Raw genomic sequence first — 19,835 nt, 5'->3', positions numbered from 1 at the left:
CTTTTACAGTCAAGTTAAATCTTAAAATCACTGACCCGAAATATGTACCATTTCTGTGTCACATAGATGCATTTTGAGCTATTACAAACACCAGGACAACCAGAAACATATACAGACTTGCCATACTTGTAAGAATTATATAATCAAGGTGTAAAATGGTGTCATATAGTCAAAAATATTTTACTCTGCCTTTACAAATAAGTATATAGGTTTATAGTGCCTTTAAATGGGCAACATGCTTGTTAAAGAACTAGCTGAGCTAATATACTGCATGACTTCCAAAGGAAACTTTACATGCATAAAATTTGAATAATTTGATAAATATTGTTGCTAATTGAAAAGGACCAATTTAGAAACCACCTTACAAACACTTTGCATGTATCACGAAGTGCATTGTAATATTTAGATGTTTAACTTCATGATACATTCATATCCCACCGTACCGTTTGTTGGTTTTCTATAATACAATTTCAAGCCTTAATTGTAAAGTTTCTTTTGTACATTGGGATAGATGTCACAAATGTAATATGCTCTTATCTGGTTGCCAATGAATGCCCACGTCAGTCATTATTTATGTTTGTCTAGTTGTCCTCTATTCAACTATCTGATGGGCTTGCACTTATAGAACAGGAAGTAATTGTGTTATCTGCATTACTAGTTTGTTTTATTAATTGTAAAGCAAGTCACTAAATTTTAACAAGATACCATTTGGTTCTATGGCTGTCATGTCTACAACATTTTGTAAACATTTAAATGAAATTTGTTAACTGAAACATACCATTTAAATGACCTAACATTTAACTAACTACAGATATATACAAACTACTAAGGACTAGTGAACAATATAGATATAAAACCTGATGAGAAATAGTTCATACTTGTATGTAATACATGCCAATTGACATGTACCAACTTGTGCTAATCACTGTTTATAGGTTTATCTTAAATACATGGTAATTTTTTATTTATTCCATACCTCAGTTTTACAAAAATCATCTAAAGTTGAAGATTGAAGTGTATTGAGTTTCCACTTGCAATTTTCATTCAACAAGGTTATGTGCTAGCCTGTTTTATCACCCTGAACAGAATTATAATTTGGCATAAAGCAGTCGAAGCTCCCATCTGTCACTTGCCACAAAAACTTAACAGTAAATAAATAGTGGAAAATATATTGCACATACATGTACCACTTGGTGCCACTTAGTGCTCATAACTGGTATATGCAGACCTGTCAACCCTCCAGGTTTTTGTGGGAGTCTCCCAGTATTTGATCAAACCACCTGCAAACCAGCGCGGGAGAAAAAATCTCTTAAATGACATTTTTGTAAGCATAAAACAAAATTGATCAACTTTCACTAAAATAACACAAGGGAAGTAATTCCGCCTTTTTTTTATTCTGAAAACTTCGGCTAATTTCGGTTTCCAATAATGTAACAGGCCGAATTGTCCCGACTGTTTCACATTTGTTAAAAAAGCACATGGAGTTTATAAAATGATGTGTTATTATAATGTTTGTTGTCATTGTAATAGCTACGGAGGTGTTGCCGCTGATTCTGTGTATTAATTGACATTCAGTGTTGCCATATATAAAACTATCCAATTTAGTCATAATCTGACTTGTAAAATGTTTTCTTACTAGATTACATAATGCAACTATTGCGAGTGAAGTGCCAGACTCTGGTCCAGAGTTGACAGTGATACACACGATGGTAAAATCACAAGACAACGAAAAGACCAATTAGCTATATAAACAATACTTGCATCAGTTAGTTTTGTATGTTTTTGCAGTATAATGTTGGTAACAAGAGTACACTTCAAAAGATTATTTTTGTACAATTAATAAATGTTGTGTTTGACATAAAGTTACTCACAGAAATGGGTATATTCCAGTATACAATGTATATCACACAATGTTGGTAATGAGGTTTCACTTATAATTAGTGGAAATACAATGTTTATTTCATCGTTATAATGATTTCAAATAAGTACCATTATAGTTCTGAATAAGACTAAGAGCAAATAATGGAGAATTGAAAAATAAGAGGTAATTTGATGTTATGTACAGGAAGTATAAATGCTATATTTATTTATGCAGTTTAACAATTATTGCTGTAAATTGATGTTTGAAAAATTAAAAAACAATCTACCTGAAAATTGAGCAAACATATCCATCATGCACACAACTCATTTCCTAGTGACATGATAACACATTCTAGTGACATAATAACACTTTGAATTATCAGGTAGGGGTTATCAGGTCAATAGTAAGCATGGTTGCATGATAATGGGGGGGGGGGGGGGGGGGGGGGGGGTTAAGAAAAGAGAATTTAAGAAAACGTAGATTAAAAAAAATATAGACAAATGCAAATAATGGGTTGATATTCTGAAGTCATACAACTGGAAACACACACACACGCGCCAAGGATCCTTATTTTCCCCATTCCAACCAGTCCCTCATGATGTATATTAAAGGTCATGGAAATGTAACAGATACCCTCTGATTATTGCGTTAGAATTATGATATGTGTGACGTCCAATTGCTGATAATTAATTATTAATCATTGTGCTCAAAAACTACAAAAACACAAACTAAATGAATGTTTATTTTATTTACTACTTTTAATGTATTCCAACAAATTAATGGTGTAATTATGGTAAAACTTAAATATTTTATCTTTGCCATAAATTTACTATTATGGTATGCCATATATCCATAAAATGTTTCACATTTCTTTTATTTGTATTAACAGTTCATGGTAGATCTAACTAAAGTTTATTTTAAAAAAAGTACCATATATTGCCGTGTATTAGCCGACTCCTTGTATAAGCCGACCTCTTAGTTTGACCCTAAATATCAAGTACAAAATCATCGTGTATAAGCCGAAGTCATCTTTTGTCCAATTGTATATTGTATTGGTTTCAATAATACTGTCAACAAATAGACTTGTGCTTTTCTTTTTCACTGTATTTTTTTCCCTTTTAATTATTACAGACACGGTAATCGTCATCGCAATATTTGCTAACGTCTTCCATGCCGTGCAAAAATAATTAGCACCGATAAATCATAACAGGAAAATAAACAATTCAAGCTGTAACAACATATCATTGCACATAAGTAATTAAATTATTCACTGGACAGCAAATAATAAACTCATTAAGGCATGTTTAATCCCTGTTTTCCTCTCCACACAGAAAAACGATTCTGTGGTCCATGGCTGTTGTTTACACAGATTTGTGTAATCCAATCAAATAAGAGCTTACAAAATGATATAGACAGAGGTGTCAAACAAAGATGGCAGAACACGTTTTTACCATTGAAATGACAATAAAACAAGTACTTTTTATTATTATTCATCAAACTATTAATGCATTCAAGAACAAAAAACTACATAATATTGCATGACGGGGTGTATTATTTATATTGTGCACAAATTATTGTTACATAAGCTGTGAAAGGCTCTATTATAAGGGTCTGATCAAAATTTGTAAGTCTGGGTCGGGAGTGTTTTCATTCGGAATTTTATGAACCAATTTGTTGCATCCGTGTATAAGCCGACTCTTCTTTTGGAAAGTATTTCTAGACTTCAAAAGTCCGCTAATACACGGCAATATACGGTGTATGCCCATTTCACTATTTGAAAATGTACCAATGGGAATTATAATTCCAAGTTTATATTTATAACAGTAGCTTCTTTCTTTTTCATGTTAAGGTTACGGACACTACAACCTTATGTATATAACAAGAGATAAATGAATTTCAACAAACTAATATTGTGGTATTTATTTGCCAGGATGTCCGATTCATGAACAATTGTAAACATAATATTTATTTTATCTTAGATTTAACTGGCTGTTATATATAAAGAACCATGTATGCTTTTAATAAGTTTTATGCATCACATGACTAATAAATATGAATATAAGAGATAAAATAAAACTGCCAGTTGTGCTAAGATATCTTAAAATTATAATTCCATTTCCAACTATTTGTAATAGGGTTATTTTAAAGGGACATATTCCTGAGTTTGCTGCATTTAGTTGGGCAGAATAAGGGCTATATACATGTACCTTGAACTATGGTACATACGATGTTTTATGGTGGTTTTATGTCATTTAGACCGGTCTCCTGATTCAGAAACTGCATGATGACACTTCGTCAAAAAAATTGCTCAATGATGATGGTCATTTTAAAAGCAGGCTAAAAAATACAGGGTTTTTTCTGTTAGGCCCATTGCGTTATGCTATAATGTTTTATTTGTACAATATTATTATAAGACCAATACCTATTTGGATACCTTTTACAAACACTAAAGAATAATACAACAAACTCGAAACACTATAGCAACATTTCAGGGGCTTTTGTTGACGGCCATCTTGGTTGTCAAAATGGCCACCATTTAAACAGTTTTTACAATATTACCGCACCCGGCCAGGCAAATAAAACAATTTTTTAAAGTTGTATACAGGTAGGTGGGCATGCTTTCACTACATAAGCAAGACTATTTGTAATCTGTATTGGTCAATATGAAAATGGTAACATTTTGGGTGGACGATTTTCACAGAAGAAAGTTAAAAATAACAGATTTAAAAATAAAAATCCCAATTTAATCTAATGATATTTTGGCATAATTTCTGAAATTAAACAATGATTTTATTTTAACTAATGTCTATAATATACTTTAAGAATATTTCCATGCAATTGTGCCAGAGTAATATTCTGTACTTGTATTAAAGGGACACGCCCTAGTTACGGCTATTTGTTAACCATTACGGTGTTGTTTTTCGCTATTAAACCCCATTTTTCACAAATAAAATTGCACTTTACTTACATTTTATTATTTAAAATACACATTTCCATTCACCTGAAGTGCTTTTTGGTAATCCTGATGTTTGTAAAACCATGAAATGCATTTTGTCGAGAAAAAAACGTTAAGCAAGCGAGGTCCAATCTATTTTTAGAGGGGATATTTCCATTTCAATGTCACAGACGTTGGTATATCACGTGACCGTTATCATTTAGGTTCGGTTTGTTTTCTCGTGCATGGTTCACGCAATCAACATCCGATTTGTTGTTGTTCATTTGTGAGATTTTTCTTCACAGTTCGTGAACATTTTCAGTAACAGTAAAGTTCACACAAGTAAGTGTCTCAATACAAAACGTTACAAACCCTTAAAACCAATAATTTTGCTAAGTCTTACGATATCTGGAGAGGGGATACAACCAGGACAGAACAGTTGGAACATGTCCAGGAGAGGTGAAACAAACGCACCCCAAGTCTGTGAAATTTGTCGTGACGTAGGCATTGTTATGCTTCGAGCGACATCTACCAGTGACATCAGAATACTAACTTTCAAAATTATTTCAAGCAATTGGGACATGGGGATTCCCATGGTATTTATCGATATAAAACCTGCTTTTTCACTCCATTTGATAAAAACATGATCTAAGTGTGTTACAGGTTTGTAGATTAACCAAATTATAATTTATTTTCGCTGGATGGAACTAGGGTGTGCTGCTTTAAAGGGATTGGACTATCCTCAGTTTGTAGCCGTTTCAAAACTTTTTTGACAAATAAAATATTAATGCATTATTAAAATTAAATTTTATTTATTTACGTGTTTTGATTAGAATATGATTATCTCTATAATATAATCCATGTATTTCTGGACATTGTAATGTTTTGTATTTCAATATAAATTTTTGTCTGAAATAATTTTGAAGGTAAAAATTTATAATTTTTTCCAACGACCAAACGAAATTTTATAACATTGCAACCAAAGGTCATTCCAAATTTATTTATTCATATAATTTTTTATATGTAAAACATTTTAAGGTAAGATAGTGTTTTAAAAGACCCGAAAAAGTAGGATGTGTGTTTATTTTGTTGGTGGGGTGATGTTACCCGAGGCTGATATATGTTTGCCCAAATTGAATACAAATGCACGAATATGGATACCAACGTTTATTTATATTAGCATTACTGCCAAACAGATTACAAGTAATATTGTGGTTAAAATGATGGAAATACAAGATGAACACATTTCATTCTGCCCGAATATCTCTATTGTTTTTGGCCGAATTTGAGGGATTTTCCCCAGCACAAGGTGGGCAGTTGCTCCCTGCCCCCATCACGTATGCTTATGGAAACAAACAGAAGTCTTGCTAGATCTGAAAACACAGGTCAGTCTCTTTGATAAACTTTAGAACCAGAACCCAAAATGTTACCAATTTTGATATATGTCAAATACTAAAAATATTGTAATATATAACAGGCTATACTTTTAAAAGAAATGTATATCTTGGTTATCTGGTCCAAAACCAAACTGGAAATAGAAGAGTACTTTTAAAAGTAAATTTACATGTTTTAAACATTTAACAATTAATTGTTAAATTAATAAAATCACCTGAATCACATGTACCATATATCAGGTGAAATTATTTACATATGTGTAAATGCAGGCGTAAGCCGGTAGCTGTCAGATTTCATTGGCCATGGAACGTTTGCATTGCATGGTTATGCTATATGCATTTTAAATATGGTACAGATTAAATAACTTTGTTAACACTAGGGACGTTTTTCTCTAAATAATCTGAGAAATATATTTTTAAATATTTGTGGTTCCTTGCTTGAAATATCGTTCTGTGCACATCCCGGAGCTCATTCAGAGGTACATGCACTTTCATTTAACGAAGCTGTAAGTTTTTAGCATATGGCTGTATACCCTCGCGACTTTCGTAACCTCTTTTGGAATCTGTGCAGAAATGTTGTTCTCGTCTTTTATATGCTAATGGAAGATTCGTAATCATCATGTTAATCTTTATACTGGTTATGTGGATTACTGAAACAAATATTCTTGGAAAATAGTTTCGTTTAAATGGTGAAGTCTCTTTGAAATAATCACCTAATTTGAAATGGCTGCCTACTACTTTGATATATAATTTACAGTGAAATGTGATATTCATGTATCATGACATTACTGTTTTTCGTCAGTCATTTTCATCATGCATGGTTCGAGGCTAGCTTGTTGCATGTCCTATGCCATATATGTGCAAACAATGCTGCAAGTTAACTCTGCTGTTTGACATGAACAGTTTATTCCTAAAGCAGTCATTTTTAGCAGTACATCCACATGTCATTACGTCCATACGCTCTACTGCAGACACACCAGTACAATGACTGGGTGTGTTATTTATAATTTCGGATATATTCACATTCAGTTCTGGTGATCGGCAGCTTTTTACAGCATGCCTTGTAGATTTGCTAGCTTGATGTGCTCAGCCAGAGCGACCTTTAGAGTTTATTACCTGTGAAGATGGTGTGTTTCAAACAAATGTTACATTGTTTCGTTTTGTATAGCAAACTACACCAAACTGTCGTTATACATGTATACCGGTATGTACCTTCAGACCAATGCTGTGCTTCAACATTACTGATACAGCCCTTATTAAAGAAAGAAAGAAAGAAATGTTTTATTTAACGACGCACTCAACACATTTTATTTACGGTTTTATGGCGTCAGACATATTGTTAAGGACCACACAGATTTTGAGAGGAAACCCACTGTCGCCACTACATGGGCTACTCTTCCGATTAGCAGAAAGGGATCTTTTATTTGCGCTTCCCACAGGCAGGATAGCACAAACCATGGCCTTTGTTGAACCAGTTATGGATCACTGGTCGGTGCAAGTGGTTTACACCTACCCACTGAGCCTTGCGGAGCACTCACTCAGGGTTTGGAGTCGGTATCTGGATTAAAAATCCCATGCCTCGACTAGGATCCGAACCCAGTACCTACCAGCCTGTAGACCGATGGCCTACCACGACGCCACCGAGGCCAGTCCCTTAATAAAGAGGCAGCTGTCTGTGTTACATCAATTGATGTCATATACTGCATGTACTTGGACAGATTGGTCTCCCAAGTTTTCTTTTTTAAGCTGTGGCAGTAATGTTAATCACTTGACCGTAGGCTTTTGTCATGTAAATTTGAACAAAATATTGCCACTTCCAGCAGAAGAATACCAGCAATGTGTTTTTGTTTTTTGTTTTGGTGACAAATCTCTCCAGTTCCTTGCAGTGTATGCTGTTATATGATATGACACCATCACCTACTACATATACGAGGTGTGGCAAAAAAGAAATGAGACTAATCGTTTAGCTTAGGCACTACCCACTATATGATCAAACTGCTTTTATATGTTGTTTTATTACGGTCTTTCCTGGTTCCAAGAAGTGCTCAAGTGCTTGTTTCGGGTAAATATTAATTGTGTTATGTTCATTTTGATAAGACGTGTGTCATCGCCCTTGTCAGAAAATGAGTGAAAGAAATTTGGAACAGTGCATTAACATTAAATTTTTAGCTAAATCTAACAAAACTGTGACTAAAACATACAGTATATTGAAACATTTTTATGGTGATCAGACAATGTCTCGTGCTCGGGTATTTCAGTGGCATAAAAGATTTTTGGATGGTCGAGAAGATGTGCACGATGACAAAAAATCAGGTCGACTAAAAACCACCAAAACTGATGAAAACATTAGAAAAGTTCAAAAGCTAGTTCATAGTGATCGACGTTTAACAATTAAAATGATGGCTGAAATGCTTAGCATGAACAAGGAATCGATTCGGAAGATTTTAATTGAAGATTTGTCCATGAGAAAGGTGTGTGCAAAGATGGTGCCAAAACTTCTGACGGATGAACAAAAACAGAAAAGAGTGGACATTTGCACTGATCTTCTTAAGCGAATTGGACAAGAGGCACACTTTCTAGACAATGTTATCACAGGGGATGAGTCATGGGTGTTCCAGTATGACCTGGAAACTAAAAGACAAAGCCTCCAGTGGACGACGATAACATCTCGACCGAAAAAGGCAAGAATGTTCCGTTCCAAAGTGAAGACAATGTTAATTGTGTTTTTTGACATTAAAGGTATTGTACACCATGAATATCTTCCACCAGGGCAAGTGGTCAACCAGCACTTTTACAAAGATGTTCTAGGGCGTTTAAGGGAAAAGGTTCATCGAAGTGGATTCTTCATCACGACAATGCTCCTTCTCATTCGGTGCTATCGGTGAAACAGTTTTTGGCACAGAAGCAAATCACATCAATGGAACACACCCACCCTATTCGCCAAATCTTTCCCCATGTGACTTTTTTCTGTTCCCAACAATGAAATGTTTCATGAAAGGAACCCACTTTGTCAATGTGGAAGCCATAAAGAGACGTACGACAGAACAGTTAAAGGGCATCCCAGAAGAGGATTTCCAGAAATGTTTTGCTGCATGGAAGAACAGAATGGAAAAGTGCACAACAGCCAATGGGGATTATGTTGAAGGAGATAATCTTTGATTTCTTCAGTTTTTAAATAATAAATGATTTATTGACATACAGTCTTGTTTCTTTTTTTGCCATACATGTACCTCGTATACATACATACATACATACATGCATGTATGTATGTATGTACTGACAAGTAAAAGAAACATTCCCAAAATCAAAAGTCTGCTTCCTACTCATCTTGCATTGACCGAGTACATCAAGCAAGTTAAAACTATGATGTGGAAAGCTGATGATTAACAGAACCCATGGCATGTAAATATATCTGACTGTGGGTGGGACATTATAAATGGCACACCCAGTCATTGTACTGGTGTGTGCTCCACCAATGCTTATGGAATAATGGTGTGTGACTGCTTTGCTAAAATGCTTGCTCAGGAATAACTGTTAATGTCAAGGGTTATCTTGCACCATTTTCTGACGATGTATGGCACTGGACATTTGTAATACTCCTAAAGACTATGCATGATGAAAATTACACTGATGAAGAACGATAATGACATCGTAAATGTATATCACATTTTTCAGTATAAATTATGTTTCAATTAATTAAAATTTGGTGATTATTGTAGGACTTGACATTCAAAATAAAACCTTTTCCCATAAAGTCTGACAAAAATATGTGTTAATCTACTAATATATGAAAGTAGTATAAAAATTTAAAAGTGTGTGATGTGACGATTACGAATCTTCCATTAGCATATTAAATATGGTATCTCTTCAAAAAAATTTTCCAAAGGAAGTTACAATAGTCGTGAGTGTATTCAACCATGAATCACTGTAAAGTGTTTTGTCTACAGAGTATATGGTTTCAACGCCATCTGTAGTAAGACTGCAAGTATTTTAGCATGCACTAGTGCATGCGCTACAGCTTCCATAAACGAAGGAAGATCTGAATGAACACAAAGATGTGCATAGAATGATATTTAAAGCAAAGAACCGTTATAAGTATTTTACAAAAATATTGATGAGATTAAGATTCCCTTTCTAAGCACTATCATAAATATGTTATTTCATCTGTACCGTATTTAATGTGCAAAATGTGACCGCGTAAACGTTATATTAGCCAATCAAATTTGACAGCTACCGGTCTATTTTAATATGCCTGCATTTACATATGTAAGAAAATTCACCTTATATATCATACATATGATGCAGATAATTTTATATAGCTACGTCTCAAATTTTTATAAGCAATATTGTTTTTTTTTAGTAAAATTTCTTTTGAAAGATGCTGTTTCAAGTGGTTCTTGGACATATATATAATCAATAAATACAATTGTTGTTTTACAATGGTTTTAATATATAACATACAGATTACATATATTTGTGTGTATTTATTGATCATGGAATCATGTCTAACTACCTTTATACCACTTTAAAACAAAGTTTAGTTTTGGCTGGGTGTGGTAGTATTGAAAAAAAAAAAATTGCAATGGTGACCATTTTGAAAACCAAGATGGCTACTAGTAAACTCCACTTTCATGGTGCTATATTTTTTATTTTATTATTCTTTAATGTTTGTAAAATGTATCTAAATAGTGAGAAGTCTTGTAATAACTTGGTACCTATAGGATGTTATAGCATGATGCAATAGGCCTAACTGAAAAACAGTAATTTTTTGGCCTGGGGGAGGTGTTTTTAAAATGGCCGTAAAAAAAATTGCTCAATGATGACAAAGTGTCATCATGCAGTTTCCGATTCAGGATACCCTAAATGACATAAAACCACCATAAAACATTGTATGTACCCTAGTTCAAGGTTAGGTCAAATTTTGGCATCTGGCAACCCGACTAATTGTAAAATATGTTTCCGACTAATAAAATATTCCTATGATTAAACTTGCATATTAAATATATTTTCTTGTTTAGAATATCAGTGTTTGTATATTCAATGTGTTTCTGGTCGTCTTAATATTTGTAAGAAGCCCAAACTGGATTTTGTCTTCAAATAATTTTGTACGTACGAAAAAATGTATTTCAGGAAATAAAATGAAATTTATAACCTTGTACAAATATTAGAACGATCAGGAACATGTTTAATATGCAGCCACTAATATTTTATGCAGAAAAAATATATTTTATATGTAATTACAATCGTTAAAAGATCTATGTTAGTCGATAACATCTTAAAAATTGCAGAAACTAAGGCACAATATACTGATTTACACTCAACTTAGACAGGCAAAGAACCTGAAATAGTAAAGTCAGTAATATTTGGTTATGGACAATATGTGCACAGGGGATCAAAAATCCCATTGCCCGACGCCCATGCCAAGTGGTATTTTCATGCCAGGCAAGTAATTATGTTAATTGCATATGCCCCATGCCAAGTGACTAATGTAACACCTAAAACTTTTTTTTTTCAATTTTGTTACAAATCTCGGTAAAACCTTTAGAAAGAGATTCAATCGTCCGACTATTTAGATAGCTCTGAGGACAACTAACCCTAACCCTAAATGATGGTACGATTGGAATTCTTTCCAATGCGTTAACACACCAAAACGGAAAGCAATGTGTTGAAAAGTTCGATAACACATTGCAGTATAACAGAGTTCATGTTTACTTTGAGCTCAGCCATGGCTGTTTGCGAGAGACTTTTCTCAGCTATGAACAGAGTAAAAGCATTCCAGAGAAGAGTTTTGGGGCAGAGGGTGTTAAATAATATACTCACAATAATGACACATGTGCAAAAATCCAGAAACAATTTTGAACCAATGCCAGCCATAAAATAATGGCTCACAAGTGAAAATGGGTCTCACTACATCCACGGCCATACAACAAGTGGCCACTAAGACATACATTGACACAATAATTATATTTAAATGAACAAGTGGACACTACCAAACAAACAACAAAGTTTAAATCAATAAATGGACACTATTTAAAAAAATAAGGTTTATATCAGCAAGTAGAGAAGACAGTGGATAGATACCACTGGACAGACATATACATTTAGTACTTCCTGGGTAAGTGTTGTAACCTACTGGCAAAATTCTTTATTTTTGCAATCAAACCAATTACTTTAAAGATTAAATTACATTATTAAGCACTGCAACACAATTGGTTACCTCAAGAATGAATGAATGAATGTTTAACGACACCCCAGCACGAAAAATACATCGGCTATTGGGTGTCAAACTATGGTAATGCAAATAAATAAAGTGATGATCAACATCAATATAAAAATTCAAGACAAACAAAAACTGAAAGAACTGTGCAAAAACACAAATATCACAGAATTTTACGGATACTGAATTTTACTCAAAACTTCAATTTTGTGCTGTATTGGCCATTCTCAAAGAGAATGTTACACCCACCACAGTGAGGTTACAGCACACGCAGGGGTGGTTACCTCAAGAAGTATGGGCAAGTGGGAAAATATATAGGGCAAGTGAATATCTGATTGGCACTTGCTCTGTGGCAAGTAATTGTTTTGAAAAATTTTGAACCCCTGACACAGTACACATGTATGTAAAGATATATATACTGTCAAAAAGAAGTGCAATGTTTAGCTTAAAATGTTCATGAAAATATTTGGTATTTTTGTTTAAAATTTTGGTAGAACCCAACGGTAATCATAAATTTTTAACAAAATCATTCAACTTTGAATATAAATGGTTTGAAACAAAACAAATAACATTACCCATGTTTTGAAAATACAGTTTTAAAATGTTTGTGAATATCAAGTTTACTACTTGTATTATGTTTCAGTGTAACTCGATTTGTTTACTATTATGTATATGACTTGTTTGTAAAAGTAAATTTTAGGAGATTTGACAAAAATATGTAGGTTTTTTCCTTCAAATTTCACCTTAATCTCTAAAACAAATATGTCATAAAATGGTAATTTGCAAAAATATATCATATTCATATGAAATCTATATCTTATTGGTATTACTGTTCACATTTAATCAGTTATGGGCAAGTTACATTTTACCACAAAGTTTCTATATTACTTGTTTGGTTACGGACACTACAGAGAATCCATATGTTCAGTACCCCTAGTAGTTTGTTATTGGTAGGATTCTATCTTCAGTATTACATCTCATTTGTTGTGCAAAACACTCAACACAATTCAGAAATATTTTCAGCATTAGGAATGTCCTGCTAGTAATAATTTTGTTATTTTTAGAGGTGAATGCTTTATTATTTATGTATGTTCTTATTTTAACATGTTGTAGCCTTACAAAATAAAATACAAGAAAATTTAAGTACATACATGTGTGTTTTTGTATTTTGTATAAAGTATCTAAATTTTATAATGATACTTTTTGAAAAGTTATAGACACTACAAATCCACATTCAGTGTGTATTATTTTCAAATCCAACTACTTCATATTTCTATTACTTTGCAGAGTTTCTCTGTACATCTGACATCTGTAAAGCACAATTAGATGTAGAATTGTTTTGATCAAGTCAAAATTTATTACATGGTTATGAACACTACAGATTTTTCATGACAAATTAACCTATAATTTGCCTTTATTTTGTTAAATTTTTGTAACATTAAAAAATATTGCACTTTTTATTCCTAAATCATAAATACTAATTATTTGTGAGAAAATTCAGATCAACATGATTTAAATTCACTTTATTTTTCAAGACTTAATGTCCATATAGCAGGAGGTATAGACTGTCTTTGCAAAAAGCATAACAAACTAGTACATTTACATAAATTGCAATAACTTTTGAACCTCATGACCAATTGTTATAAAATAACTCTCATTTAAAGAGAATTGAATTGTCTGCAAACTACTGTCATTTTAACATAAAACATTTTCAATACATTTTTACAACAAAAGGATGATTTTATTGAAAATTAAAATGGAATTCTATAACGACAAAAAGTACCCCAATTTGACCAACTAAATGACTCAATGTGCAATTTTTATTCAAATGAGAGACCTGTAATACTATACACAGTGAGGTGTGATCCATATACACCAACACAAACCAAACAGTGATGTGTTGGGCCACAATATTTCATTGTCGGATAGCATAACATACTGAATCATGATTTGGTCTCTTTATTATATAAAAAAAAAAAAGGCAAATGGTTAAATGTGTTTATTTCCTGTTCAGTATGTACATTAGTGATTTTCAAAACTGTTATATTTGTATTGAGGGTAAAGTGCATATAGAGGATCTCTTGCAGCTGGTTGTACATACTGAACTCTAGACCAAATGTTATCATCAGTAATTGTTTGTGTGATTTATCTAGTTTTTTTCTCGTTCTTTTTTTACAGGTAAAGGAAAGGGCACCCCTGCTCTCAAACATGGAATCCATCGAATCCGAATTGACTGGGATGAAGACTCTGATGCTAGTGACTGGCAAGGTTTCAACTGATGGTGCAGCAGGACTTGTGTCATTGTGTAGGCTGGATTGACTCATGTCACACACTTATGTAGGACACACCCAATGTGTTTTTATACAGATTTCATGAGGCGCATCACAATTGTATTGGATTAAAAGAAGTGCTAATTTTGATGTTGACCAATACAGATATAATGGACAGATCGACTCATGTAATGTTGGTTGATACAGAGTGAATAGAAAGTGTCAGATTTATCCAGGATTAATAGTAATTCGATCTGCGCTTGACATGAACTGATTGAGATCCAATTTTGTAATTGTGATTGATGCAGAATACTGGATCTTCAAATTTACCAAGACAGCTAATAACAAATTTGATGTATTTAATATTTGTATTGGGTGGCAGAAATGGAATTTTAAAAAGAGACATTTTAACCTGATTTAATTATTCATAATTGGTTTGTTTAAGTGAATTATACCGGACAGATTTTATTGAAAGCTGACTATAGTTCTTGCATTTAATCATTCTATTTTCTGAAGATAATAAACCATATTGAAATCAGTTATTTGATGCTGGCTTAATGGTTTGAATGCTGTTGGTGTGAACACAGTATATAGCTGTATTCTTTGAAGTAATGAGCAACAAATTATGATAATGTATCATTTAAATATGCAAACTGGGTCACATTCCTCTTTGTTCAAAGACCACACATTATTCATATTAACTGATTCAGTCATGAATGAAAATCCTGTAGAATTTTTCCAGAATTCCAGTTGAAAAAGGGATTTAAGCTCCCAACCCCTGCAATTAGTGTCCATGGCAATTTTACCGTTAACATGTTTGCAACTCTGGATTGTAAGTAAATTTGAATGATGAGTGTTATTTGTTAGTTCCCTACCGGTCCAACCAGAGGGGACTATAGGTTTCATCTCTGTCTGTCTGTCCGTCCGTCCGTCTGTCCCACATATGTTTTCCGGATGTTTTTTGCAGAAGGCTTTGAGATATTGAGCTGAACTTTTGTGTATAGTTTCATCATGTACTGTTACAGATCAAGTTTGACTGTCATGACAATTCACCCATTTTTTTACACCCATCAATGGGTTGTATTATGGTATGGCGTTGTCCTTCTGTCCGTCTTTTTCTTGTCCGGACCATATCTTGCATACAAATGCATACAGGACCATCAAACCTCACATGTAGGAACAACTTGGGATGGTGGTGTGTTGCGTACTATTACTAGGTCACTGTGACCTACTTTTCACTGTCTACTGCACTTAACAGTAAATCCTTGATCGGATCATATCTTGCATACAGATGCATACAGGACCATCAAATCTCATATGTTCATCCATTCCATTGCAAACATTTCACATAATTAGAATTTAATCATATTCATTAATATAGATATGGTTTTCCATCAAACTCTTGATGGGCGTATCATGTACCTCACCGGTACTCTTGTTGACGGAGATATGGCCCATGAACTTAGGAGATGTGAAAATATGTTTTCTGTTTTTTTTCAGAAGACCGTTAGATATGGAGCTGAAATTTTGTGTATAGGTTTATCATATACTGTTACAGATTTAACAGAGTTATGGCCCTTGAACTTTGTTTTCCAGATTTTTCAAGATGAAATTTTGTATATAGCTTTATCATTTGTATATAGTTTCACAGATCAAGTTGAAGCTACGTTGTGATTTACCCACTTTTCAGAGTTATGGCCCTTGAATTTAGGAGATACGAACAATTGTTGGGCCCGGTATAAATGCTTGTTTTGTTTGCCAATATGCTGTAAAATTTATTTATACCAGTGGCATTTGTTGACTAAAAATGACATAACAATTAACATGCGAATGACACGTGCAGGATCCAGAAAAAATGGGGTTGCAAACGGGTGACAATTTATCATATATAGCATAGTCAATTGGCAGTGATGTGACATCAAAGTCACAGAATATATTTAATGTGATATAGAATTAAAATAATTTTCTTTAATAACAGCATAATGTCTGTTAGGAAATCTGTCACCAAGACCAAATCCCCCCCCCCCCCCCCCCCCTTTCAAGCCCAATTGAATTAGAATTTTGAATTAGAATTTTTTTTAGCTTATTTAGTAATATTTTATAAATAATTTTCTTATACATCCTAGATTAAAATACATTTTCCACAGCCCCTCCCCCACCCTTTATGCATGTGTACTAAAAAGGTGAATCCAAGCAAAACTAGTGCCTAATTTCAGTGATTAATATGTGATTACCATGCAAAGCTGTTAAATATCTTTCATTGGTTGTTTGTGATCTTCATGTAGCCACTAGCAGAATACAACATCCAAACTCCAGAAAGTGTACATTTATTACATTAAATGTACCATATATTGCCGTGTATATTAGCCGACTCCTTGTATAAGCAGATCAAAGTAAACTTGTCCAGTTGTACATTGTACTGATTTCAATAAGACTGTCAACAAATAGACTTGTGCTTTTCTTTTTCATTATATTTTTTCCCCTTTAATTATTATAGACACAGTAATTGTTATCGCAATGCTAATGTCTTCAATGCCCTGTAAAATTAATTTAGCACCCAGAAATTATAACATAAAAATAAACAATTCAAGCTGTAACAACATATCACTGCACATAAGCATCCTGGTAATAAAATTATTCACTGGACAGAAAATAATAAACTCATTAATTAAGGCATGTTTCATCCCCGTTTTCCCCCCACACGGAAATAAACGATCCTGTGGTCCATGGCTGTTATTTACACTAGTGCAGGTGGCAAAATTGTGTGATCCAAGCAAATAAGAGCTTACAAAATGATATAGACAGAAGTGTCAGTGAAAGACTGGTCCGGTCAAACAAAGCTGGCGGACAATTGGAAAGAACACGTTTTTACCATTGAAATGACAATAAAACAAGCAATTTTTATTTCTATTAATGCATTCAAGAACAAAAAAACTACATAATATTGCATGATGCAGTGTTTTATTTATACTGTGCACAAATTATTGTTACTGTGAAAGCTAGGTTGTAAGGATCCAATCAAAATATGTAAGTTGCGGTCGGGAATGTTTTCGATCAGAATTTTATGAACCAGTTTATTGCCTCCGTGTATAAGCGGTTGACTCTCTTCTTTTGGAAAGTATTTTTAGACTTCAAAAGTTGGCTAATACACAGAAATATATGGAACATGGTCTAATTTATAAATCCAGATTGGTACTTCTTGTTAAAACTTAAAGGTTAACTTTATACATTATAACTTAAGCTCTGCAAAGCATCTTAACAAATACCTTTGCTAAATGCAACCCCTGCAATTAATGAAAATGACGGTAATTTTTCTGTTAACATGCTTGCATCTCTGGATTGTGAGTTTATTTATGTTGTTTGTCAATATGCTATAAGATTCATTTATACCAGTGGCGGTATTCGTTGACTGAAAGTGACGTAACAGTTAACACGCGAATAACGTGCACTATAAAGAACAATGGGGTTGCAGGGGCGTAGGCTAGGGGGGTTCGCTGAATTAAATGGTCCACTTTCAGAACTGTCAATAGAAGAGACGTTTGATGTGGTTAAACGTGCCCACATTGCAACTGGTCATGGTGGTCGAGACAAGATGGTGTACGAGTTGACCAAGAAATACGCTAACATCACAATAGAAGCACTGAACCTCTTCAAGTCCCTGTGTCTGGAGTGCCAGAGAAAGAGAAAGAGACCGACTACAAAAGGAACAGTCGACAGGCCGATCATCTCCAAAGACTTCAACTCCAGAGCCCAGGTCGATCTAATCGACATGCAGTCAACGAGCCAAGGACAGTTTAAATGGATCATGGTCTATCAAGATCACCTCACGAAGTTCTGTGTTTTGCGCCCCTTGACATCGAAACGTGCCGCTGAGGTTGCATTTCAACTGCTAGACATATTTCTCCTACTTGGTGCTCCTTGCGTGCTGCAAAGTGACAATGGTTCAGAATTTACTGCACATGTAATCACTGAACTGAAAGTATTGTGGCCAGAGTTGGTGATGGTCCATGGGAAACCTAGGCATCCACAGAGTCCAGGGTCCGTAGAAAGAGCAAACTGTGACATTAAGGACATGCTTGTTTGTTGGTTAGGAGATAACAATACAACTGAATGGACTGTTGGACTCAAATTTGTTCAGTTTCAGAAAAATTCCAGTCTTCACAGTGGAATTAAGTGTTCTCCATTTGCGGCACTGTTGGATTCTGGTGCTCGCACCGGTGTTTCAAGGCCAAGATGCAGTGCAACTCTAGGTGTCACTCAACACTGCCGTGTACAAATAAACTCTCCTAAGTGCAATTCACTCCTACCTTAATGTGAACACTAAACAAGACTAGACATTCCGATATGTATTGTGTTGAAATAATGTGCTATGTTTCCGTTTTAAAATGATGTTTCAATAAAAATGTATTTCAATTTAGAAAGATATTGCTGTTGTTATTTCATGCCAGGCATGATACAAACTATTCTTTAAATACTATTGGTTTTCTCATCAGAACGATTTCAGGAAATATGTATAATTTTCACCATCAGATTTCAGGAAATATGTACAATTACTGGAAATTTCAGGAATTACACATATTTCCTGAGTGAATCAGACATTACACATATTTCCTGAAATTTTCAGGAATTATACATATTTCCTGATAATACATATTTCCTGTAACATATATACCAACTATCAGTAATAGAGAGCAATCAACTTAAATACACATCACACTGTCCAGTGTCATTGCCAGGTAATGTGTAATAGACACAATTTTACAAGTATATACACTGAGCAACAAAAGAAACGCGAGGAAATTCAAATATTGTGTACATAATAATTATTGTCTTTAGCGGGAATTATAATCATAGCTATAAAATAAGACACAATTAAACTCCCTTCTAACGCAACAATTTCATATTCTTTTACCTATTTCAAATCGCTCGATCAAACACATTTTGCACGTGGCTTGTGCATTGTATGCTTTTCATGCAATAAAGAATTATACTTTTTTTCTTGTAATCTCGTGTCAATAGAAGCTAGAACAGTTGGATTTATTTTTGTAAATGCTGACTTAATCACTTTATTTAAATGCTGCGCCTAAGTACAGATGATAGGAATAGAGCATTGGGGTGCGTTGAAGCAGAATGGAGTGTGCCAAGAGTTACACAGCAC

The 19,835-nt window shown here is 33.8% G+C and overlaps 2 protein-coding genes across 3 annotated transcripts in view; both read left to right on the top strand.

Moving 5' to 3' along the window:
* Positions 1 to 15,216, top strand: part of LOC121383202 — a 62,846-nt gene extending 47,630 nt beyond the window's left edge. For both annotated transcript variants that reach the window (XM_041513075.1, XM_041513074.1), the window contains exon 5: positions 14,586 to 15,216. In XM_041513075.1, the coding sequence (XP_041369009.1) occupies positions 14,586 to 14,686 (101 nt within the window). In that variant the 3' untranslated portion in view covers positions 14,687 to 15,216. The remainder of the gene's footprint in view (positions 1 to 14,585) is intronic.
* A 2,921-nt stretch (positions 15,217 to 18,137) lies between these two features.
* Positions 18,138 to 18,989, top strand: LOC121383618 (KRAB-A domain-containing protein 2-like). Its single transcript, XM_041513710.1, has one exon. The coding sequence runs from the start codon at positions 18,138 to 18,140 to the stop codon at positions 18,987 to 18,989; it is 852 nt and encodes a 283-aa protein (XP_041369644.1).
* Positions 18,990 to 19,835: the final 846 nt, after the last annotated feature.

Source organism: Gigantopelta aegis, chromosome 10 (assembly GCF_016097555.1).
Source record: "Gigantopelta aegis isolate Gae_Host chromosome 10, Gae_host_genome, whole genome shotgun sequence".
Classification (NCBI taxonomy): Eukaryota; Metazoa; Mollusca; class Gastropoda; order Neomphalida; family Peltospiridae; genus Gigantopelta; species Gigantopelta aegis.
This window is presented reverse-complemented; position numbering and strand designations above follow the sequence as displayed.